Genomic DNA, 25,299 nt, shown 5'->3' with positions numbered 1-25,299 from the left:
TTTTAAGGACGACGAGAAAAATAAAAGATCGTATATAAATCTCACATACGATTTAAAGATTGAGGAGTAGACTAACTTCTGATTTAATGACATTTTTTTTCTCAATATTTTTTATGAGGTGGATTAGTCTACTAACTTTTTTTTTTTTTTTTTTTTTTTTTTTGAAAAAAAGGATATTATCTTAAGGACTAGAAAAATAAAAGAACCTCACATACGGTTTAAAATTTGAGGAGTAGGCTAAGTCGCATTTTTTTCTTAATATTTTTTATGATGTGGGTTAGTCTACTAACATTTTTTTTTTTTTAACTTTTTTTTTTTTTTTTGAAAAAAAAGAAGATATTATCTCAATGAATGGAGCGTCAATGGTAAGAAAATATTGTTTTTCGTACATCATAGTTTGATCCTCTTGTTATAAGACAAACAAGTTAACTTAATTTATTGATACAGAAAAGGATATTAAACTTGGTGACTTAATTTAGTGATACAGAAAAGGATATATATTGAACTTCGTGTAAACACTTGGGTTATATACCATCAAACCCCACATAATGTTAATACACGAAGATAGAGACCGGGGAAAGATAGACCATTAGAGTTACTAGAACACACAAGTATGCCGCAACTATTTGTACACAAAGTTCAGCCTCTACTACTAACCCTGCGATCTTGTTCACTCCCATGCTGCAAAAACCCACCCCAATCTTTTCCTTCATCCTTCAATCTCTCCACCATACCACCACCGTCTCCGCCGCCAGATCCCAAAAGCCGTCTACCAGTAAGCTCCTGAAAAATCCACCCTAAAGTAGTCATCCCTGCGAGAGCCATGGCTGCAGCCACAGTAAACCCAACCAACGCTCCCACAAACACAAACCCAGCAAAAAACAGCAGTGGACTGAAAATAACCAGAAGCGGCGAGCTCAAAACCAGCAGCGTCACCGACGCCAAGAAGCTGAACCCCATCAACCCCACAAGCGACCCTCCGATTGCTAAGCCAGTGAAAGCAGCCACAAGCATTTTTGTGCCTGAGGTCTGCAGCTGCATCTGCTGCTGCTTCTGCTGTCCATGCTGAATCTCCATTTTGCTCTGCTTCATATATTACTTCGCATCTGTATATTTTTTGCGCTGGGAGTTTTTGAAGTGGCAAAAGTTGGGGTTTTATATTGAGGTGGTGGAGCTGGGTTTTGCTTACGTGTAGATTTTGATATCTATTGTTATGTGGCAACTGTTTTCAGTTCATGTGGGACACGTTGCAATCGACGCGTGCGACACGTAGTTCTGCATGCATGGCTTTGCTGGCGATTACTGTAATACCAACAAAAAAGAAGAACAAACCAATCGATGTTTTGCCTCATCCAAAAGAAAATGGATAATCCTTAGCTTGTTACGTACAAGAAGTACAAAGGGTCTACAACTTTTTTGTGCAGTTGTCGATCGATATGTGTCGGCAAAACATTGATCTTAATTTCTGTTGACAAATGACAAGTAACTAATCTGGCAATACGTCGTTTTAGAAAACTCGAGCGTCCTCTTCAGAGAAAGAATGGAAAGAGATCAATTAGATTGTGCCTGTAAGGCTGTAACTTGAGGTAATCAACGAGAATGCCTGTATAACCTGCAAAGAAGTTAATTTGCATAAATAAAATTGGTTAATTATTCTAAAACTCTTTATTAATTATTAAATTATTAGCGCCCAAAAAATTATCAAATTATTAGTGAGCATGTCAAGATAAACTTACTTTTTAGAAAGAGTAGCAGCTACACCATCAGTTTCTTGCTTATCTATTAGTCTATTTGCCCGGTTGACCGAGACAACAACCGGGAAAATAGATAAAGTTACTTTCTTAGAAAAAGTAGTAGCTGCACCTTCAGTTTCTTGCTTCTCAACTTGTTTTTCCAAAATGTCAGTGTTCAATCATCCAGCACGCCTTTGCACTGTGCATCCTCAAGAGAGCCTCATCCTCCACATCTTCAAGGAAATAAGCGTGTCAGCCATTTTCAGGGTCATAAATTGGTTGACAATGGAAGATATAATGAAAAGGGGGATATGTGTCTGATGTTTGGAGAAGAAGTGCACGATGGTAATTATGCTATTGCCTATCCTCCATCCGGATAAACTTATATAAGGTCATGCAGGTCCATCACAAAGATTATCGTTTTAACTTAATCGATGTTGGATTTATCACAAAAGCTCACCGTAATATTAGGAGTGAGAACTCTCATATATTAATTGTTTATAATTTTTCATATATTAAGTGTGTATTATATTGTGGGACTATGTTCTCCAATAACCACTTAATTTATAAATTGACTTATTTGTCGAAGGAAAACTCTAAGTGAGCTTGGTACTTTCAGAAACAACAAAACCAAACAAAAACTGGCGTACCAAATATGAAATTAGTGTCATAGTTAAGGTATAGTTCTTTACTTAGTAATGTGTAACAGTGAAAATAAGGGATCTCTTGGATTAATTTCCAGCCCTATTTAGCGAGTAATCCCTTGTTGAAAGCATTAAGGCTGCGAAAACCCAGACCCCCTTGGGGTTTAGGCAGCAGAGATTCTGCCAAGCAAGCCAATGTATCTTCTTGAGCTATCCGACTCGTACCAGCAAAAGGAAGCAACCATACGATTCAGGGCGTCACAAAAATACTTCGAAAAGAGAAAAACAACTCATGGTGTAGAGGGGATGCGCCACCACTTTAACTAGCAATTCTCTTCCGGCAGCCAAGAGCTTTTTGTTTCACTTCTAAATAGTCTCGTTTGGTGCCTAATTAAATTCGATGAAAACTGGAAGAGTAATTTTAACATCTAATTAGTTCTGTTTTGAAGATTCATTTGAGCATCGAATCCAAGATAGATAATGCATAATATCATAGAAATTTAATCGAGAAATCAAAGTAATGAGAGATATATTCGAAACATTAACGTTCATAATTCAACCTTCTCTATCACAAGATCATAATCTGCAGGAAAAATTTACATCTGTGCAGCTAGTTTAATGTTTACTTTGTTACATTGGAAGAAGCTGAACTCACCATAACCCCACCCTGCTCCCACAATTTTCGATCGGCCTCCTTAATTATCCATTAATTAATGAGTAATGTTATTTATACCATATTTTTATATCACATTTCTATACCACCTTAGGTGGCATTTGATGTGGACAGCCACATCATTTGAAAAATTTGCAAAACCAAAGAAAATGAAGGAGAAAGACTTCTCGTATACCACAATCATTATTTAATTAACTAGTTTTTCTTAATTATTAGTTTATTAAATAATGAACTAAATTTAAAAATCTGATTAATTCGAATGATGTGGTTGTTCACATCGAATGTCACTTAAGATGATATGAAAATGTGGTACAAAAACATGGTATGAATAACATTACTCTTAATTAATTAGCATTGCACCTCTTAATTTCTATTGTTGGCCTAGCTACTGGCCAAGTCTTAGAGCTGGTTTGGTATTGCTATCCTTTGAAAAAAAAAGTTGCTTCTGCTGTGCTGTGAGAATAAGCAGTTGTGAAATAAAGTAGCAGGGTGTTTGGTAAACTTTTTTGTAAAAGTGCTTTTGAAAAAAAAAAAAAAAACAGTATTATAGTGTTTGGTAAACTTTTATGTAAAACAGATGTGAAAAAAAGCTGGTTTTTCAAAGTTGGGTTTTGCATCTTCTTGTTTTTGTCTTTTTTTTCACCCAAAACTGTGAAAAAAAGCTGAAACTGAATGTTTACCAAACACAAAAATAGCTCCCAGCTTTTTTTAATACCAGTTTTTTTTCAGAATCACCTCAATACCAAATCAGGCCTTAATCTGCTTGGCAGTTGGCGTGTCACTCCTTATGGAGAAAACCAAGCGTGTGGTTATGAACTTATGAAATGAATTCCAAAATTCTAGTGATAAGTTGCCACGACAAATCTAAGTACTCGTGTATCCGATAGTAACTTATATGTACTTGATTCACTGTCTGGTAACATATCGATTTAATAATACATAAAAAAACTTACGCACAATAAAATATATTATTAAACAAGATACATCACGTGCAATGGCGTAACCAGAAATTATTCGGTAGGTGGGCTAAGCTAAAATTATTACTACGAAATCAAGTTTTTAATCTTACATTGCCTACATAAAGTTATATAATAGTAAAAACTTGAATGTAGTAATTTTATGCTATGTTTTCTAGGTTTTTAGCCTTCAAAGCTTTCAAGTGAATAAAATAAGGAACCATTTGTGATATGAAAGTTTTAATTTATTATTACATAAAGTTATATAATAGTAAAAACTTGAATGTAGTAATTTTATGCTATGTTTTCTAGGTTTTTAGCCTTCAAAGCTTTCAAGTGAATAAAATAAGGAACCATTTGTGATATGAAAGTTTTAATTTATTATTATTAAATATAATATTGGTTAAAGTGATGAGTTTATTTAATATCTATTACCTCTTATTATTCTTAAAAATAGGCTTACTAATGAAAAAAAATTCATTTCTTATATGAAATATAACAATTAAAAATCATAAATTAACCTAAAAATTAATATTTTTAAGCTTGAAGAGCCAAACTTTTCCTATACTATAGTCTAGGGAAACCTTGTACTTGACTCCACCCTTGATCACGTGACGGCAAACCAATTTCATACAAATCATTCTCCATATAACCTAACCATGCCTGATGATTTGTTTCCAAATTATTGGGTGGAAACCCTTATTACTTTTCCACGTGGTAGGGTTCACGTGACGTTGAGCTTATTGGATAACTTGTCTATTCTACTTTTCTCTGATTTTTTTTTTTTCTTCTACTTTTTTGTTTTGAGAAAATTCTCTTCTACTTTTCAAAGTTAGAATAACTTACTGTGCATGTGATGCCGGAAGTCACGTCATTGGAAATCCACAATAATAGAGTAGATTTTTGTTTCAGAAAATAATCAAGTGATTCTCCTTTCCCGTCCACGAACCCTACCAAGTAGATTTTCAAAAACACCCTTGACCTTTGTAGGCCTCCTTTCCAACTATTTTAACCAATATTAGTATATGTTCACACATAAAGTGTGTGAAATTTTTCACTTTAGTTGTTAAAGTTGAAGGAGAGAGGAAGAGAGTGAGAGAGAACATAGGAGTGAGGAGAGAGGGAGGGAGATTGTTTTTAAAAAAAAAATAGAGATGATAAACTTACATGTAGGTGAGGTTTAAAAAAAGAGAATTGTTATTAGCATTCCAAAAATCTCATTGTACACTCCTCACAAATGTATTTTTCTTTCTAATTATAGAAAGTTAGGAGTGCAAAGTGAGATTTTTGGAGTGCTAATAACAATTCCCTAAAAAAATAGTAAAATTTTGTTTTGTGAAATTACAATATTATCCTTAACTTTTTGTTGTGATAGAAGATAAAGATGTATTTTTATCCTCTTTTGGTTGACAAAGAGGGGTTCATTAATGTAGTTTTAGATTAACATCAAATAGGACGAGAAACAAGGAGGGTTAGGGCCAATTTGCAATTGTTATGCTTTTAAAAAAAAATTATTTCTGTTGTGCTTTAAGAATAATCAGCTATAAAATAAAGCAGCTGAGCATTTGATAAATTGTACCTTGTGAAGTGTTGCGAGCATGAAAAACAATGTAAAACCGTTTGGTAAAATTTAATATAAAGTAATATAATCGTACATAATGACAAAAAATGGACATGATGGTAAAGCTAGTGGTGATGATAGTGATGGTAGGGGCAGCAGTGGTGATGACAGCGACAATGATGGGTTATGGTGGTGGTGCCAAAAACAGGGTGTGGTGATTGAGGTTTAGAGGTAGCAGTGGCGAAAAGCAGTAATAGTGATGATTGTGGTGGTTGTAGTAGTGCCAATAATACAGTGTGGTGGTTAAGGTGTAGAGGTAGTAGTGGTGGAGATTGAGGTGGTGGCAGTGGCATTGGCATTCGTTGTGGAGGTGGAAACGATGACAGCAGTGGGGTAAGGATAGTGGTTGTAGTCGTGGGTGGTGAGACGATGACGACAGTGGCGGTGGCAGGGGTAGTGGTGATGACAACGACAATGTTAGGAGTACCATGGTGAAGAGATGTGGTGGTTGGGGTGCAGAGGTAACAACGGTGGTAAAGCGACAACATGGAGGTGGTGGCAGTTGTGATTGTGGTGGCAGTTTTTGTAACGCCCCGCCCCGAAATATTTATTTTCGGGAAATAATTCCAATGATAGGCCCAATTCAAACTCTTGTTTATTTTACTACCATTAAACCTTATTCTTTATTTCAATTTCCTAATTACTCACAAAATCTACAACCAAAATTTACTTACCAAAAACATAAGATTTTAATTTTCAATTAAATCACCATAATTTCTTTCTTCCCTCAAATCTCCAACAAAAATTTAATCTCAATTATTTAAGGCTGCATCTAACCCCTGTTAGACTGCCTATGTACCCTTGAGTGGGATCAAGCATTTCGTAGTTCATCATATAATAATGGAAATATCCAATATTAGCTTTCACAATCGGATCACAATTCAATTCTTTCACGAACTTACAAATCCAATCCGAGAAAATTCGTATATCGGATTCCCAGTTTGTAGGTTCCTATGGTCCTTATATATTACGTACTATCACGTATTAAAGTTTGGTGTCGATCCAACGGTCAGATCGTCAATTCATATAATGATTAAGTGGCAGATCTTAACAAAATTATACTCAAATAACGGAATTGCTTAGTCAAATGTCAAATATGGATTTGGGGTATCAAATTTAGCCTCGGAAGGTCAGGTGGGGTCTCGGCCCACACTCCGCCACACGAGGTTGCCGGCCGCCTCTACTAGTCGAAAAATTCAACTAATTCAAAAAATTCTCAAATTTTACAGAAATGAAGATTTCAATGAGTAAAGCAAGTTTTATACATGTGCCCAAGTCCAATTTGGCCGGGAAAAACTCCAATTTCCTTCAAACCCCCCGGAAACCCTAGAAATAGGTGACTTCGATCTGTCACCTCCGGTGCTCCGCTGCCCCTACAATTGTTTGGGCTTTGTTCCCTGCTTCACCAAGAGTTGAACCATGGTGGTAGTCGACTAACCAGGTCAGGTCATTGAGTCTAGGGTGATCTGGTGTTTCCCTTTTCTCTCTCTTCCCTTCCCGACTCCCTCCTCCCATTGGTCCACCCTCCCTTCCTTCATTTCTACCTTTCCTCGTTTCTATTCTTTCTTTTCCATCACAACCATTCATCTCTCTCTCTTTTCTTTTCTTTTCCTTTCATCCCAGCCATACACGTGGCACATCTCTTTGCTCCAGAAAATCTAGAGCCTTCTAAATGAGGGGTAAATTACAAAAATGTCCCTAACGTTATATGTTAATAACTCTTTTGTTAAAACTCCGTTTCACGAACGATTTTCGCCTACATGCTCATATGGTCATCCTCTATTCAAATATATCAAGAAATACGATGAAATATATGAGGATAACATACGTCCTCATATAATTACGTTAAACCAACTAGGGGCCTTTTTCATCTTTTTTACATATCAATAAATTTTTACGATGTAAATTATAATAATTTCCGGAAACAAAATTTTTACAAATTCTCAATTCAATTTTCATAACCATAAATTGATTTATTTTGGATTTCCTCCACATATTCATAATTATGAATATCTAATTCATATATTTAAATTTTTAGGGTATTACAGTTTTGGTTTTGGAGGTGGTACTAGTAGTGGCAGTGGTGGTGGTAGTGGTAACGGCGGGGTTGGCAGCGTCCTCGGTGGTACTAACAGTGGTGGTGTAAGGTTAGTGGTTATAGTGGTAGGTAGTGGCGGTCACTTTGTTCTCGGATGGAGAAAATGTGTGTAGAAGAATAAATAATGTCATTTTTAAAAGCTAACAAGGTTATTACATGAATTTAAAATGTTTATTAAAGGCTCAACGTCGTTTTTTATAAAAATTGTTGACTAAAGGTTATTACTTTTAAAATAAGTAAGAAATTATATTTTTACCAAACAATTTTTTATTACTTAAAAGCAGTTTTTGAAGGAAGGAAGGACAAAAAATAAAAAAACCAATACCAAAGCGGAGCCTTAGTGTCATAGTAGAAATTAAACGCCCTTGTGTCTTTCCTCATTTGGGTATGAAGCTTTCCCATCCTCTTTCGTTCTTAGAACCTCACCTAATTATTAACAAAAGAAAGGCCGGAACTGATCCATCTTTTTCCTCACTCGTCTTGGCTACATTCATGTACTTAGTACAACACCCCATTGATAAATATATTGTAATGACATTCAAAGATAGTTAGAGTTGTGTTTTTCCTTAACACTCAAGTTCGAACGCCTCACCTTATAATTTAACTTAAATTAAACTATCGCTCAAGTAATAAAAACTCATCCACCTTGAAACCAAAGTTATTCAAACTTCAGAATACCTTCAAAATCACAAATTAGAATGACGAATTCACTTACATTATATTAATATATTATACTCATTAGTCTAAACTCATCAATCATCCAAATTATAAGATGTTCATTATATTAATATATTATCCTCCTTAGTCTAAACTCATCAATCATCCAAATTACAAGATGTAGATACGTGCCACTATGTTAACCAAGAATTATTGTCACACCTCAAACTTTTTCTTTGTCTTTTTATTTCTTGAAATATCATTACGCTTGTACACATCACATGTTTCACTGTGTATGTATGACAAAACATTCTGATTCAGCATACAAAGATATTTTTCAATCGTAAATACAATTCAGTACATCAAATGTAATAATATAATTAGTTAAAAACTCAGTGTTGTGGCACACTGAATAATTTCTCAAGTATTACTATGTATTTATTCCGACCACAGATTTGACGGCCACTAATCGAAAGACTGGTGTATAACTTTGTCTGTCGAAAATATAGAAGTCGATATTAAGTTTAATATTTCTGTTGTATTATTCTTGGTAACTACTGTAATAGCAGTTGATGTTTTTATATACATCTTACATACACGCATGCATTTAAACAATTGCATGTAATAAACAAATATTGTAAAAGGTGGCGCTGCCCATGCTGCAACACATCAGAGCATGGGTTCTTTCTGCTGTAAAGGTGGCGTGCTGTCTGACAAGGAATAATGCAGTATTCCTTCTGTCCAAGTCACATGGCAAGTTCTCTCAACACTCCCCCTCAAGTTTGGAATGAATGTTGATTATTCCTAACTTGCAAAGCAAAGTCGTAAACTGGTATAAGCTCAGTGGCTTTGTGAAGATGTCGGCTGGTTGTTTCATGGTTGAGATGTGAGATGTCTCGATCATTCCACTTTGAACCCTTTCTCGTACAAGGTGGCAGTCAATCTCTATGTGTTTGGTTCTTTCGTGAAAGACCGGATTCGAAGCGATGTGAAGTGCCGCTTGATTATCACAATATAGCTTGACTGGACGTTTATGTTTGATACCCAAGTCTTGTAGAACAGATTTCAACCAAGTGACTTCACAACAAGTTGCTGCCATTGAACGATACTCTGCCTCTGCACTAGAACGTGACACGGTATTTTGTTTCTTGCTTTTCCAAGAGATCAAAGATTCTCCAAGAAATACACAGTATCCGGTGGTAGAACGTCGTGTGTCTCGACATCTGGCCCAATCCGCATCACAAAAAGCATTCAATTGAATTGGACTTCTTGCAGAAAGAAAAATACCTTGCCCTGGTGTGTGCTTAACGTATCGTAAGACTCGCTGGGCTGCTTCCAAGTGTGGAGTTCGAGGCTTCTCCATAAATTGACTAAGAGTATGGACAGCATACACCAAATCAGGGCGCGTGATTGTCAGGTAGATTAGTCTCCCAACAAGTCGTCGATAAGAGGAAGGATCAGTAATACATTGTCCTTCGTCCTTTCTGAGTGATAAGTTTTGCTCCATAGGAGAGGTGGCTGGTTTTGCGCCAAGATGACCTGCATCCTCAAGTATTTCAAGGGCATATTTTCGCTGTGAGAGGGTGATCCCCTTGCTAGAGCGAGCAATTTCAATGCCCAAGAAATATCTTAATTGGCCAAGGTCTTTCAACTTGAATTGCTTCATAAGAAAAGACTTGGTATCTTCAATTGCTTGTATGTTATTTCCTGCCAAGATAATATCATCAACATAGACAAGGAGGGCAGTGAATTTACCATCATGGTTTCGGACGAACAATGAATAATCTGCCTTGGATTGTTGATAACCGGCCTTTCGAAGAGCACAAGAGAGTTTGATAAACCATTGACGAGAGGCTTGCTTAAGCCCATACAAAGATTTATGAAGTTTACAAACTCGTGTCTCCCCCTTTCGTCCGAAACCAGGAGGCAAGGACATGTAGACATCTTCTTCAAGATCACCATGGAGGAAAGCGTTATTAACATCAAGCTGGTGGAGGTGCCATTGTTGGACCGAGGCAACAGCAAGGAGTAGACGAACTGTAGTCAATTTTGCAACCGGAGCAAAGGTCTCTCGATAGTCTAAGCCTTCAATTTGGCTATAACCTTTGGCAACCAAGCGTGCTTTATATCGCTCAATGGATCCATCGGAGCGAAATTTGATTTTGTAAACCCATTTACATCCAACTGGCTTCTTGCCAGGGGGCAGTGGTTGCAGAGACCATGTCCTATTCGCAGCAAGGGCTGCCAGTTCTTCTTCCATAGCGAAACGCCAGTGAGGGTCGCGTATAGCCTGTGAGAATGAGCTGGGTTCTGTGGCAGCTGAAATGGAAGTGGTGAAAGCACGATGTCGAGCAGATAAACGATCGTATGTGAGGACATCAGACAAAGGGTAAGGAGTACCTGGTACTTTGGTCAACGCCGAGTGAGATGAAGGGACGGACCGAGAAGGGAGGTTGATGTCGATGTGATATTGTTGAAGATAACCAGGTGCATGAGTGGGTCGTTTAAGACGAGGTGGTGAGGTGGAAAGAAAAGGAGATGAAACCGAAACAGGACTCACCGGCGAAGAAGAGGATGGATCGATGGAATCCTGCTCCGGTAGAATGGACGGATGAATGATGGGATCATCATAGGCAGTATCTTGAGTATGTGGAAACACAAGTGGTGAAACTGCAGCAGAAGATGAAAAAGGGAACACATGTTCATGGAAAATAACATCACGGGAGATAAAGATTTTACCCGTGTGAAGGTCGTAAACTCGATATCCCTTTGTGCCATATGGATACCCAAGAAAAAGACACTGTGTGGCTCTTGCATCAAATTTTGTGGGACGATGGTGGTGGGTGGAAGAAAAACATAAGCAACCAAACACTCGTAAATGGGCATACGCTGGCTGTTTGTGGTGAAGTATTTCATAGGGTGATTTGCTTTGAAGAAGAGGAGTGGGAGTCCGATTTATGAGATAAGTGGCAGTGAGGATAGCATCACCCCAAAATTTCTTAGGAAGATGAGATTGAAAAAGTAAGGCTCTAGCAACATTGAGTAAGTGGCGGTGTTTGCGCTCTGCTACCCCATTTTGTTGGGGAGTAGAGACACAACTTGTTTGATGGAGAATCCCCTTATCTGAAAAAAATTGGGTCATAAAAAATTCTGGACCGTTATCACTACGAAGAACCTTGACTCGTGTGGAAAATTGTGTTTCAACAAGGTGGATGAAAGTGATGAGATAAGATCGTGCATCTGATTTGTGATTCATTAAATAAACCCATGTGCATCTTGAGAAATCATCCACAATAGTTAAGAAATATTGTGCCCCTGTGATAGTGGGAACATGGTAACCTCCCCAAATGTCAACATGAATTAACTCAAAAGGAGCTTTTGTGGTGATAGAACTCAAAGGAAAAGGGGCACGTGTTTGTTTGGCTAATGGACAGATCAAACAATCATCAATGCTACAAAAATTCAAATTTTTAATGCAAGTAGAGAGATGCCGTAAGGTCTTGTTGGAAAGATGGCCAAGGCGTTGATGCCAAAGCTGGGAAGGAGAGGCAAAAATTGACGTTGAATTGCACCTGGTTTTCATCACATTATCAAGGTAGTAGAGTCCTTCTCGTTCAGTTCCCGTCCCAATCATCTTCCCCGATCGTTGGCCCTGAAGTAGACACATTTTATCAGTGAAGATGACAAAGCAAGATGAGGTATTAGTAAGTTTGCTGACAGAAATTAAATTCAGTTTAAATGATGGAACACAAAGCACGTTGTGAAGGGTGAGATCATTCGAGAGATGAACTGTGCCAATATGTGTGACATCGGCAAGTGCATGATTGGGTAAGTGCACTTGTCGATTGTATACCGGAACACTTGTGGTCATTAAGCTTGGTGAGCAGACCATGTGATCTGTGGCGCCTGTATCGAAAATCCAGTCCATTCCCTTATTGAGAGCAGAAGCACAAAAAACTCTACCTGACAAGTTATTCATAGTAGAGGTGGTACCGACATGATTAGATGTGGAGTTGGATTGACTCTTATCAAGGAGTGCAAGCAGATTGTGATATTGCTCGGAAGTGAGGCTGTAGGACGAAGAAAATGTTGCTGGAGGCGTTGGCTGGGTATCAACATGATTAGCCTTGGAATTGGAACCCCTGCGATCCTGATAATCTCCCCTATTGCTGTTGTCTTTCGCCTTTTTCATTTTGCGGCATTGATCAATGGTGTGACCTTTCCAATTACAATAGTCGCACTTGAGGTGTGCACGACAGGTATCTGAAGTGTGTCCAGTTGCATCACAACGACCACATTTTAGATGGGAATTTCTTGGAGAAAAATTCCTACCAAAGTTGCGCATGTTATCCCGCACGGCGAAAGCTGCAGTGTCGGTGACTGAGGACCTTCCAGGAGCATGTATTGAAACTGTTCTTTGCTTCTCATCTTGAATAATAAGTGAGAAAGCTTTGTTGACAACAGGGAGGGGATCCATAAGTAAAAGTTGCCCACGAACCGCAGCGTAGGATTCATTGAGGCCCATGAGAAACTTCATGGTTTTCTGACTTTGCTGAAACTGCATTAATTCTTTTGCAGCTCCACATGCACAGGTTGGGAGAGTGCACATGGCATCACGTTCATCCCAAAAACTTTTCAGTTTGGTATAATATGCACCAATGTTCAAATTTCCTTGAACACTTCCATGTATCTCTTGTTCAATATGGAAGAGATGTACACTGTTTGTGTGAGAGAAACGTTCCTTCAACTCATTCCAAATATCAGCTGCAACATTGTTGTAGATGACACTTGCTCCGATATCTTTCGAGACAGAGTTGAGCAGCCAGGATTTCACGAGGTTGTTGCAACGAGTCCACTGTTGGAATTCACTTGTGGATGCAGACTCGGGCCTTTTAATGGATCCATTGATGAATCCTTCCTTGTTCTTGGCATTGAGGGCCATGACCATGGCTCGGCTCCAAGTGGAGTAATTTTCGTCATTCAAAGGGTGTGTGACGAGGATCGCTCCAGGTTGATCAGAGTGATGAAGATAAAGAGGATCGCTGGGATCTTCGTATTTGGTGTGTTTGCTGGAAGAATCAGTTGCCATGTCGGCAGGCAGTGTGCACTGTGCAGTGGCTGTGCTTGGCTGTGCTCTGCGGCTGTGCTTAATGGCTGTGTATGTTCTTCTGCGAGTGTGCAGTTTGCAGTGCACTGGTTGCTGCAGTAACAGATCACAGTATAGCAGCGGAAGAGTGAAGGCAGAGCAGAGCAAAGGATTGCCTAAGCTCTGATACCATATTAAGTTTAATATTTCTGTTGTATTATTCTTGGTAACTACTGTAATAGCAGTTGATGTTTTTATATACATCTTACATACACGCATGCATTTAAACAATTGCATGTAATAAACAAATATTGTAAAAGGTGGCGCTGCCCATGCTGCAACACATCAGAGCATGGGTTCTTTCTGCTGTAAAGGTGGCGTGCTGTCTGACAAGGAATAATGCAGTATTCCTTCTGTCCAAGTCACATGGCAAGTTCTCTCAACAGTCGACAACAATAATACAACTCAATGATTTAATATGCTTCGAAAATACATATGATTGAAATACGTGGCAACACGGTACATGCAACAAATCCCAGATATATCGCTCTCCCGCCAACACAAAGATATTTTTGTTTACGTTTGAACAAATATCTGAGGAAAGTGTCATTTTTTCCCCGATTTCCACGGAGTCCCTGGATTGCAAAATTCAAATTTGCATAACTCAACAATTAATTGCGACAGTTTATAATTTATGCTATAAATACCTCTCCGTAGATTTTTCTCCAGTATTCGTGTCCGACTCTGCAATTTAATTCCATTGCTGGTGTTGGGGTGTTCTTGTTTCACTCGAACTTTGGAGTTGTAGTTGGTGTTTTTGGTGGACTTTTTGCGGCGGAGGAAGAGCAAAGATGACGGTTGGGGCAGGGATTTCTGTGGAGGATGGGAACTTGGTGGTGTTGGGGAACAAAGTGTTGTCTGAGGTTCATGACAACGTTGTGGTTACTCCGGCATGTGGGGGTGCATTGGCCAATGGTGCTTTCATTGGTGTCCAATCTGATCACACTGGTAGCCGCAGGGTCTTTCCGATTGGCAAACTTGAGTAAGTTTTTCATTTTTTCCTTCTTTTTCACCTTTTTAATCGTGATTTTCGACGTGTTAATCGTTAAGTACGATCTTGTTTTTTTTTTTTTTTACCTTTTAAATTGTGATTAGTGGTGTGGGAAAGGTCATTCTTTGGATGTGTGGCTTAATTATGTGTGAATGCAATTGGGAAATTTGAGTGACTTCTTTTGTTTTCACTTTTAAATTGTGATTAGTGATGGCGAAAGGGGTCATATTTTAGATTTGTGGCTTAATTATGTGTTAACGCAATTGGAAATTTGAGTAAGTTCTTTTATTTTCACTTTTAAATTGTGATTAGTGGTGTGGGAAAGGTCATATTTTCGATTTGTGGCTTAATTTTGTGTTAATGCAATTGGGAACTTTAAGTAAGTTTCGTGATCTTTTGTTTTCAATTTTTTGATTGTGATTTGTAGAGTGGGAAAGTATCATAATTTGGATTTTTTGGCTTCAACATATACTTTTCGGTTAATTAGTTGATTCTATGTTGATGTATATAAGTCATTTAATAATAAAATCTAATTGTGATTAGTGATGTGGGAAAGGTGTCAACTTTTAGATTTGTGGCTTAATTCCGTGTTAATGTTAATGAATTGTTAAAACTTTAGTAAGTTTTAGGATCTTGTCTTTTCTATTTTCTAATTGTGATTAGTGATGTGGTTAAGATTCATAATTTGGATTTGTGGCTTGAACCTACGTGAATGTTTGATGTAATCGATCTTTTTGTGCAGGGGATTGCGTTTTATGTGCGTTTTCCGGTTTAAATTATGGTGGATGACACAGAGGATGGGCAATAGTGGCCAAGATGTTCCCTTTGAGACTCAGTTTTTGATCGTGGAAACGAAGGATGAGTCTCATTTTGGTGAAGGAAGCAATGATGGAGCGGATCAATCTGCAGCTTATACAGTTTTCTTACCGATTCTCGAAGGGGACTTCAGGGCTGTTCTTCAAGGAAATGAACGTAATGAGATTGAAATCTGCCTAGAAAGTGGTAAGGCAAAAGGAAAAGGTTTTAAAAAAATTTCATATGTATTTTGGTCTGTTAGAAGTAATTTTGGTTGGTTTTGAAATGATAAAAAATCTGCGTTTTGTAGGAGATCCTGCTGTTGATGGGTTTGAGGGTAGTCATTTGGTTTTCGTTGGAGCCGGATCAGACCCCTTCGATGTCATCACAGATTCTGTGAAGTAAGTTGAAGAGTTAATAAATTGCATGCTTGCTAATATATTCTTTGGTTTCTGCTCGTCACTTTGTGAAAATGTTCAATTAAATTTTTTGTTGAAAATGGTAGAAAGGAATTAGATCGCCATGCTTTTAGTTTAGGATAAACGAAGATATTGAAGTTCTGATAGAGATTCCTCGTTGAAGTCGAAAATAAAATTGAATTGGGACTGCCACTCTTTCTTGGCAACATTTATTTGTGAATGTGTATACGATTGACTTAGTTGTAACTTTAACTGTACACAGGACTGTGGAGAAACATTTGCAGACATTTTCTCATCGTGAGAGAAAGAAGGTAACGTAATCTTTTTCGCAGTTCTTGTAAATTGAACTCGCCCTTTCTTTTCCCTCAATTCGATCATCTCTAAGTGAATATGCATTATGTTTCAGATGCCAGACATGTTGAACTGGTTTGGCTGGTGTACATGGGATGCTTTCTACACCAACGTGACTTCAGAAGGCCTGAAGCAAGGATTGCAGAGGTACTGATATTCTCGTTATGGATGCTTTTGAATACTCGACATTAGCATTACAGAGACAGTAACAAGTGTTTTTTGCAGCCTAGAAAGTGGTGGAGCCCCTCCAAAGTTTGTTATTCTTGATGACGGATGGCAGTCAGTCGACATGGATTCTTCTGGTGTTCCATACATAGCTGATAACACAGCAAAGTGAGCACTTGGTCCAAAGTACTCTCGTTTCACGTTGTCTCACCTTACAGATTTCGTTATATTAATATTTCTGTTCTTTTCTTGCAGCTTTGCAAATAGGTTAACACATATCAAAGAGAACCACAAATTTCAGAAAGATGGTAAAGAGGGTCAGAGGGTAGAGGATCCTGCTTTGGGGCTTCGCCACATTGTTACCGAAATTAAAGAAAAATACGCTTTGAAGTAAGTCTTATTGTATTTTCTGACATTTGGTTGTCACAACCATTTAGTTTATTAGGAAGTACTTATGTTTGTTTTTCGAACTTGCAGATATGCTTATGTGTGGCATGCCATAACTGGATATTGGGGAGGTGTTAGACCTGGTGTTGCTGAAATGGAACACTACGATTCAAAGTTGGCCTACCCAATTTCATCTCCAGGGGTTGAGTCTAATGAGGATTGCTTTGCCTTGAAAAATATTACCATAAATGGGCTCGGCCTTGTGAACCCCGATAAAATTTTCAACTTTTATGATGAACTGCACTCTTATCTCGCATCAGCTGGTATAGATGGAGTCAAAGTTGATGTTCAGAACATTCTTGAGACCCTAGGGGCAGGCCATGGTGGAAGGGTAAAACTTACGAGAAAATACCATCAAGCATTGGAAGCGTCTATCGCTAGAAACTTTCCTAACAACGAAATTATTTCTTGTATGAGTCACAATACAGATGCTTTATACAGGTAAAAATCTATTTCATATTTGTGTGTGCAATATTACTGATTTCGTAAGACCTTGAATTTTTTTGTATGAATTCTCAACATTAATGATTTGGTGTGACCTTGAATTTGCTAGCGTGAAGCGTACAGCTGTTATAAGGGCATCAGATGATTTCTGGCCTAGAGATCCAGCGTCGCATACAATTCATATCGCATCAGTTGCTTACAACACTGTTTTCCTTGGGGAGTTTATGCAGCCGGATTGGGATATGTTTCAAGTAAGCAGCCAACTCTGATATTAGTTTGAGGTTCATGTACTCTCCTATTTTGTTTTAGTTTTCGATTCTTATTTTGGATTTGTTCTGGATGTTAGAGCCTGCATCCAATGGCTGAATATCATGGAGCAGCTCGCGCAGTCGGAGGATGTGCAATTTATGTTAGGTATGTATTTGTTTTTGTCCTTGCCAGCTTCTCCTTCTGATATGAAATAAATTAAATAATCAAACCAGAGACTAATTTATATGGGGGCTATTTATATATGATGCAGTGACAAGCCTGGGCAGCATGACTTTGATCTTCTGAGGAAGCTCGTACTTCCTGATGGATCTATCTTGAGGGCCAAACTTCCAGGAAGACCAACAAGAGATTGCTTATTTTCTGATCCTGCCCGAGATGGGAAAAGGTTCGCAAAAGGACCTCAATCTTTTGTGGTTTTGTTTCTTCAAATAATGTGTGTTTTCTAATCCAAATTATGTTATTACAGTCTTCTGAAGATATGGAATCTGAACGATGTTACTGGAGTTGTGGGGGTCTTCAATTGCCAGGGAGCTGGGTGGTGTAAGGTTGGAAAGACGAACCTCATCCACGACCTGGAACCAGGCACAATTACCGGGGTTATTCGGGCTAAAGATGTTGATTATCTGCCCAAGGTTGCAGATGAGAAATGGTCTGGGGATGTTGTCGTATTTTCTCATCTTGGTGGTAAGTTTAGCATTTGATTTGTTGTAGTCTTGACGCTTTACTAGTAGACCATACTATTTAGAGTGTTAACAAATTCTATTGATTTAAATTTTCAGGAGGGGTGTCTTATCTTCCCAAGGATGCATCCATGACAATAACATTAAAAACCCGGGAATATGAAGTCTTCACAGTGGTTCCTGTCAAGGAACTGTCCAGCGGCGTAAAATTTGCTCCTATAGGCCTAATCAAGATGTTGAACTCTGGGGGAGCCATAAAAGAATATGATGAACCTAACACAAGCACAACAGTTGTGGTGAAAGCTCGTGGATGTGGCACATTTGGAGCCTACTCATCAGCTCGACCCAAGAGGATAACAGTTGATTCGGAGGAAACTGAGTTTGGATATGAAGACACGTCTGGTTTACTCACCACTGATTTGAGGGTGCCAGAGAAAGAACTGCACCTTTGGGACATCATCATCGAGTTTTAAGGTATAAATTACAAGTGTTGTATTAGAATGTTGTGTAGGTGTGTAGAAGGAAGCGGTGTACCTTGTCGTTGAAGTAACTAAAATTGGAAGGAAAATGCAGACTGCTGTTATTGTCTGCATCGTGGCTTGTAGTTTGTATTCGTGAAATTGGGAGAGAAATGAAAGCTTCTATTTAACTAGTCAAATGTGTGACCGTTAGTATTATTTCGATAGTTTGAATCTTGACATGGAATGTTTGCTTGCTTGGATGTTTGCCCAATGTTTGTGATGTGGAAAGTCTGCTAGGCGGAGCTGAGTAGCAGCGTTGCTTCTTGTGAAGGACAATCACAAAGGGCACTGTACAATCTGAGTGGAATGACACCGTCTTTTTGATGCGTGGATGCCTTACGATCTTTGCTCGAAGTTCCTTCCTCTCTCCACACGTTTTATTATACTTCGATGCTTCAGACTTAGGATCGGATCGTTAGTGAATATGGAACGTTGAGTTGGGGAAGTTTTGGGTTTCGGTTAAGGATGTTCCTTTGGAACGAGCAGTCGTTCGTTGCGTGAAAATAATGAACACCTACATTCTTATGAAGTAGTAGGAATTGAATTCTAATGACGATGCTGTACCAAACAAATAAACTTCATTTTCCATGACAATTGCATCATAAGCGTTCAGTGTAAATGGAGGACCTCATGCTCCGAAAATGGTTGGCTATTGGCTTCTCGATCGGTTTTGCATTATGGGTGTTTAGTATGGTGATACTTGGCATTGCTACATGCCTAACACGATCTGGCCTTCCTATGACTGACTGAAAATTCACCGGCAGGCTCCCTCCTCTCTCGGATGAGAACTGTCCTCGATCCGAAGCAAGAATTTTAGTTGCCATGCCCGAACCACCAGCTGAATCGACAATGTGGGTTCTTGGGGCAGCAAAAGTAAAGAGTCTTCACCCTTCATATGGTAACTTGCTCGTTGGACTTATACTACTGTCTTGTCTCGGCAGAGATTCTGTATGTAATTCTTGTCTGGCTCTATGTCTGCTGTCCCATATTGTGTGTCTCCTTTGTTTCTCTCTAATCCATAAATCCTCCTATGTCTCATACATGAGTGGATCGATCGATGTATTCTCAAAGAAGTTTTTGGATTAGGGTTTGCTTCATGTAAAAAACATCATCCGGATTTGATCTCTGCGTCCGCCATCCTCGGAAAGTATAAAGCAAGTTATAACTCCGACTCCATTGGTGCATTAGGAAAGAGCTCTAGGTTTGAAGTTCCCTTTTGTGTCTCCTTTGTGTCTTCTTGCTAATATTTCAACATGTGTCATCTAACTTAATTCAGAGATAACTCGGTTTTTTTTATTTATTTAACATCTAAAAGTTAATAAAAGATCAGATTGGCTCTTTGAAAGGATGTATTGATCAATTGTACAAGAGTGTCGAGCATCTTGATTATCAGTAAAATATTCGAAAGGAAGTTGTAGAGCCACAAAGAAGAAAGCAAAGAATCTTATTTTGGATTTGCTCATCTTGTTAACCCAACAACCAGTCTGATTATTACGGATTTTTTTTATTAACTTTAAAATGTTAAATAAAAAAATGAATATAGTTTTCTCTAAGGTAAGTTAAAGAACATGTGTCAAAATATTAGTAAAAAGACACAAAAAAGACGCAAAAGAGGACAGCACACCTAGAGCACAAAGAAGACACAAAAGGGGACAACAGACCTAGAGCTTGTACGTCTCATGAGGAGGATTCATGGATTTGAGAATAACAAAAAGCTCTTAGCTCTTCATGTAGAAGTTAATGGGAGAGATTTTTCCGTGGATCAGAGAACACAACTCGGTACAAGTGTTGAGCAAAAGTTTGTTTTTCAAATGTTCATTTATTGGTATAATGACACTTAATGTACCTGAAGGAAGATTTGTGAAAAACAAGTTCATTTGAGCAACATCAACAACATGCAATTAACAATTAAAAGGCGGAATCATGTTTATATGCACTCAAAAACAAAACTTAACCCATGAACTTCAAAGCCTAGTAGATAGGTGAACCAAGACTCAACTCAAAACAAAGTGAGTTGAGAAATCAATACCTATGTAGATTCCTCTTTGCATAAGCAAAGGCTAATCACCCAAAGAGAGGGCCTTCATTCCTTGCATCTTAGATCCATGGATTTGGATGGATGAAAAGGTTTCTCCAAGTTCCCAAAATTGAGAACCTCTAAGTCTCCACACCAAGGCATATTGTAGAAGAAATGAGTGACCTAGAGGAAGTAAGATTGCTAGACGTTTTCCTCTAGGGTGGCCGGCCTCTTTGAGAGCAAATGGAGGTTTTGTTCTCATCTTTACTCCTAAGAAAACCCTTAGGATGAAATGGCTATAAAGATGTCTTTATACCACCTCACAATGGAGTGGCAAACTTGCAATTAAGCCAAGTTCACTACCCTCCTCTAAATGGCCGGCCATATGGGATTTATTGGGCTATTTGGGCCTTTGTGAATCATTATTCATTAAGTTGTCATACAACTTAAGTCAATGGACTTGACGTTCGAAGCCCATTGGGCCTTAAGGTCCAAAACTATCCCGTGGTCTTTTAACGAACTTATTCGTTTGATTAATAATCATATTAATTAATCCTTGCCATAAATAATTAAACCATTTAATTATTCTTACTCATCTCCGTTGAATCTTCAATCTCTACCTTACACGGTGTACGATCCATTAGGTTCCTTTTAGCGAGGCAGTGGGCGATTCAAACTCTTTCAAATCGATTGTGAATTGAAACTTACTTTCAATTCTCCCGTTAGTGATAATACACTTTTAGGGCTTCCACAAACCATGGTTGACGCCTAGCAGCATGTCATGGTTACCCAAGCTAATCAGAAGAGGTGAAGAACCTATTCAGTTTTAGGATTACAAATGCAATACGGTCTTTCTCTAATACAATACTCTTGACCACATTGTTTGGTTTGATAGTTTATTCATGTCTACTATCCAATGTGAGTCTTGCGCTTATATGATTACCTTGAATGTGATTTGGAACGCATTCCAACATCTCATTCATACTCTGGCCAGAGATTCTAAATCATATCATAGAGTATTCTCCCTCAAACAGTTTGAAGGTTAGAGATCCCTTGTTGCGCATTCACTTGCCTCCATGGCTAAGTGGCTTAACCCCGACGATGCCGTGGACACCCTCCTGATGGAGTGACTTTGACATAATCAAAGATTAAGGACCTAACCACAAGACAACTGTGATGCCTCAGGTCAAAGGACTACTTTGCATTATCCCAACCATGAGTTCTCATGTGACATGAATATGAGAACTCTTCGTTGATCGTGTTCAGTGAACTCATTCTCTATTGAGCACCTACGTACTTGTCTTGATGTCACACACACCAATGACTCGAGACTAGTCACTCTCCCTGAGAGAAGACATAGCACGTACTGATCTTAACGGACTATCAATGCCCAATTGACAATCCTATGATCAGGAACGTTTAGGATGTGTCAACGAAAGAATGGTCTCATGAATCTAACTTCTTTAGATCGCATTCTTCCAATCACATATTCCTTGGACTTATCGTTTAAGCATATAACATTTATATGAGACGGCTCAAACAATAATCTTTGCCCTTTACATTAAACTAGATTAGTTTAACATGTGAAATGTCCATAAAGTATCATCATATGATTGGTTTTAGGGCACATTTCCAACAGTACCATCGTGTTTTCGTTATACTAAATCTCAATTAATGGCAAGGAGACTACTAAGTTCAAACATTTTCTTTTCGAAGAATTAAATGTCAAACATGATAACTTGAAGTACGCTAGGTTTCAAATTTTCTTCCTCCTTCAACTTAAAATATTAATATCGCTTGTAATAACAAATATCGTTTTTTCGTCTTCATCGTGTTTGATCTAATCATACATTCAGCCTTCAACTACCATCTCATTATTTCCATTTTCTTTCTCTTACTATTTCCAATTTTTTGGGTAAAAGAGAAAGGCTTCTAGAAGGGTGGTATGGCCTAATACCAACTATTTAATGCCAGTGTGGATTTTAGGAGTGTAGAGGCCGTAGAGAGTACAGTTTTAGGGAAAACGATTCTCGCCGGTTTTTTTTTTCTGGGAATTTCGAAGATTATGTGATCGTGATCGTTCATCGTATATCGTGCGATCAGAAATTATTTTAAATTTTAAATTAAATATAAATAGTACCTAACGAAAATTGACCGCATAATATACAATAAACGATCACGATCACAAAATCTTCAAGATCCCCAAAACCTTTTCCCAGTTTTAAGGCCCAATTTTAGCGAGCAAGACAAGGGTTTCTAGAAGCCTTCCTTGCGTGGCAAATCATCTCAACTACGTGGTTAAAAAGAGGACTCGTTTCACTTGTCTATTCGGTAGGGCCACGCTTCCTATACTTGCTTTATATAATTCACATCCTCATGGAATCTCACAACTTTCGGAACTCGCAGATCAACAAATTCAGACTACATGATTAAATTTGAACGGTTTGAATTTCTTACATTGTATGAAGCAGTCGAATAAAATGGGTTAATAAGAACTTAGTTGAGAACTGGTTACTTGAGTTTGACAAGTACAAGCTGTCTTTCGATCTGAGCAAGAACTTTAGTTGCCATACCCGAACACCAATTGAATTGACAATGTGGGTTCTTGGGGCAGCAAAAGTAAAGAGACTTCACCCTTCATATGGTAACTTACTTGTTAGACATATGGTAACTTACTTGTTAGACTTATAGGAGTCTCGGGAGAAATTCTGTATGTCATTTTTGTTTAACTTGTAGCCTTTCCTAATGCACTAATGGAGTCGGAGATTATAACATGCTTAATACTTTCCGAAGTTGGCGGATACAGAGATCGACCCCGGAGGATGTTTTTAGACATGAAGCAAGCACTAATTAATCCAGAACTTCTTTCAGAATACGTCGATTGATCTTCTCATGTATGACCCTTAAGGATGATCCAAGGATTAGAGAGAAACAAAAAGCTCTTAGCTCTCTATGTAGTCGTCAATGGGAGAGATTTTTTCAGTGTACTAGGGTAGTTAATGGGAGAATTTTTTCAGTGTACCGAGGAACACGTCCCTCTACACCAAGTGTTGGGGGAGAAGTTTTTTGCTTTTCAAATGTCCATCCACTTGTATAATGACACTTGGTGTATCGAGTCGTGTTCCCGGCACACCAACAAATCTCTCAGTTAATGGTAAGGAAACATTTGTTTTGGAAGCATTAAAATAGCAAACATGATGACTTGAAATGCTTTTAATTATCAAAGCAAAACAAGAAAATGAGTTTTCTAATGGTTTATGGATTTTAAGTTGCTTTTGCTTTATTAAGTTGTGAATTACTTTAAGCATTTGAATCTAAACTAATTTAATATTTTGACTAATATACATTTGGTCCTTACATATTCTCAAAATGAGGACCTTTGAAGATTAAGACTCTTATATATACAAGACTAACATCCTTTACCACATTAGAAGATGATAATGATCAAACTTTTCTGATATTGTAACGAAAATAAGACTCTTCATTGTGCTGCAAGCTTGCAATTGATAGATTCTCTTGGTAGACAGAGTTTTTTTTTCCCTAATTTTCAACTTATTATCTTTGAATTTCAAATTCTCTCTCCCCGTCTAATTTAAAATAGTAATATCGTTTGTAACATGATTTGATCATACATTCAGAATAAGGAAAAGCCTTCCATTACCACCTAATTATTCTCTCTCTCTCCCTCCCCATTTTTGGGAAAAAAGAAAGGCTTCTAGAAAGGTGGCATAACCTAGTGCCAACTATTTAATGCCTGCGTGGGTTAGGAGTGTAGAGGCCGTAGGGAGTACAATTTTTCAGTCAGCAAGACTAGGGTTTCTAGAAGCCCTTCTTACGTGGCAAACCATCTCAACTCCATCTATGGGGGTTAGAAAGAGGACCCTTTCACTTGTCTATTCGGGAGGGCCACGCTTCCTATACTTGCTTTATATGAATTCAGATCTTCGCCTCTTACACTCCAGAACTTACAGATTAAAAAATTCAAAGTATATAATTTAAATTGAACAGCATTTTTTAGTCTGTATGAAGCGGCCAATGAAATCGGTTAATGATGATTGCATAATTAATTTAAACGGTTCAAATTTCTTGAGAACTCTTGAGTTCGAAGAGAAGGATTCAAAGAGAAGGAATTCTACTCAAAATTGTTATAGTATAGGAGCACACTATTAAACAGAGAGTATGTAGCAAACTATATGTCTTTTGTGACTTGACTTGTATGATATCACTTGAAATATCTTCCTAAAAAAAAAAGGCACGTCCTACAACACCAACACCATGGAAAAAGTTTTTAAGTAAAGTTTGATAGCATAGTTAGTTACCTGCCCATCTTCATCATCATGTCTCTACAAAATATCTACAAGTGTTCTATGAAAAATAAATACTAAAAACTTACTTCCTTTTTTTTTATCAAAACTGTAATTCTGAAAGAAGAATTATATGTCAGATCAGTTGGCAAATTGAAATTTTAATAAGAATGTTGGCGTTCATGTGTTTGATCAGCCTCCTGGATTGAATTGACTCTTATAGACGAAATTTTTGGAGTTTTTCGAACTCATTTTGTTTCATTGCTATTTTGAGTTAGTTTTAATTTGGGTTGTATTCCTCATTGTTTACCAAAAAAAAAAAAAAATTAACCTAGGGCAAGTTACAATTTTATGTACCATTCGCATA

The 25,299-nt window shown here is 37.9% G+C and overlaps 3 protein-coding genes across 3 annotated transcripts; 1 reads left to right on the top strand and 2 right to left on the bottom strand.

The window, feature by feature from the left end:
* Nucleotides 1–396: 396 nt before the first annotated feature.
* LOC137743214 (glycine-rich protein / oleosin) lies at nt 397–1,144 on the bottom strand. Its single transcript, XM_068483097.2, has one exon. The coding sequence runs from the start codon at nt 1,090–1,092 to the stop codon at nt 640–642; it is 453 nt and encodes a 150-aa protein (XP_068339198.2). The 5' UTR covers nt 1,093–1,144; the 3' UTR covers nt 397–639.
* A 10,813-nt stretch (nt 1,145–11,957) lies between these two features.
* LOC148692676 (uncharacterized) lies at nt 11,958–13,471 on the bottom strand. The gene is made up of 2 exons (XM_088679040.1): nt 12,346–13,471; nt 11,958–12,034 (listed from the first exon to the last, which is right to left on the bottom strand). Exons 1-2 carry the CDS (start codon nt 13,469–13,471, stop codon nt 11,997–11,999), a joined length of 1,164 nt encoding a protein of 387 aa, XP_088535166.1. The 3' UTR covers nt 11,958–11,996.
* A 488-nt stretch (nt 13,472–13,959) lies between these two features.
* LOC137742582 (putative galactinol--sucrose galactosyltransferase 1) lies at nt 13,960–18,748 on the top strand. The gene is made up of 13 exons (XM_068482491.2): nt 13,960–14,510; nt 15,262–15,521; nt 15,625–15,715; nt 15,996–16,044; nt 16,140–16,231; nt 16,310–16,417; nt 16,505–16,639; nt 16,727–17,137; nt 17,250–17,391; nt 17,487–17,554; nt 17,661–17,795; nt 17,877–18,094; nt 18,190–18,748. The coding sequence occupies exons 1-13, from the start codon at nt 14,320–14,322 to the stop codon at nt 18,561–18,563; spliced, it is 2,274 nt and encodes a 757-aa protein (XP_068338592.2). The 5' UTR covers nt 13,960–14,319; the 3' UTR covers nt 18,564–18,748.
* Nucleotides 18,749–25,299: the final 6,551 nt, after the last annotated feature.

This window comes from Pyrus communis, chromosome 11, assembly GCF_041283825.1.
Source record: "Pyrus communis isolate YQ-2024b chromosome 11, ASM4128382v1, whole genome shotgun sequence".
NCBI classification, from domain to species: Eukaryota; Viridiplantae; Streptophyta; class Magnoliopsida; order Rosales; family Rosaceae; genus Pyrus; species Pyrus communis.
The sequence above is the reverse complement of the archived record's forward strand: the minus strand, read 5'-3'. Positions and strand labels throughout refer to the sequence as shown.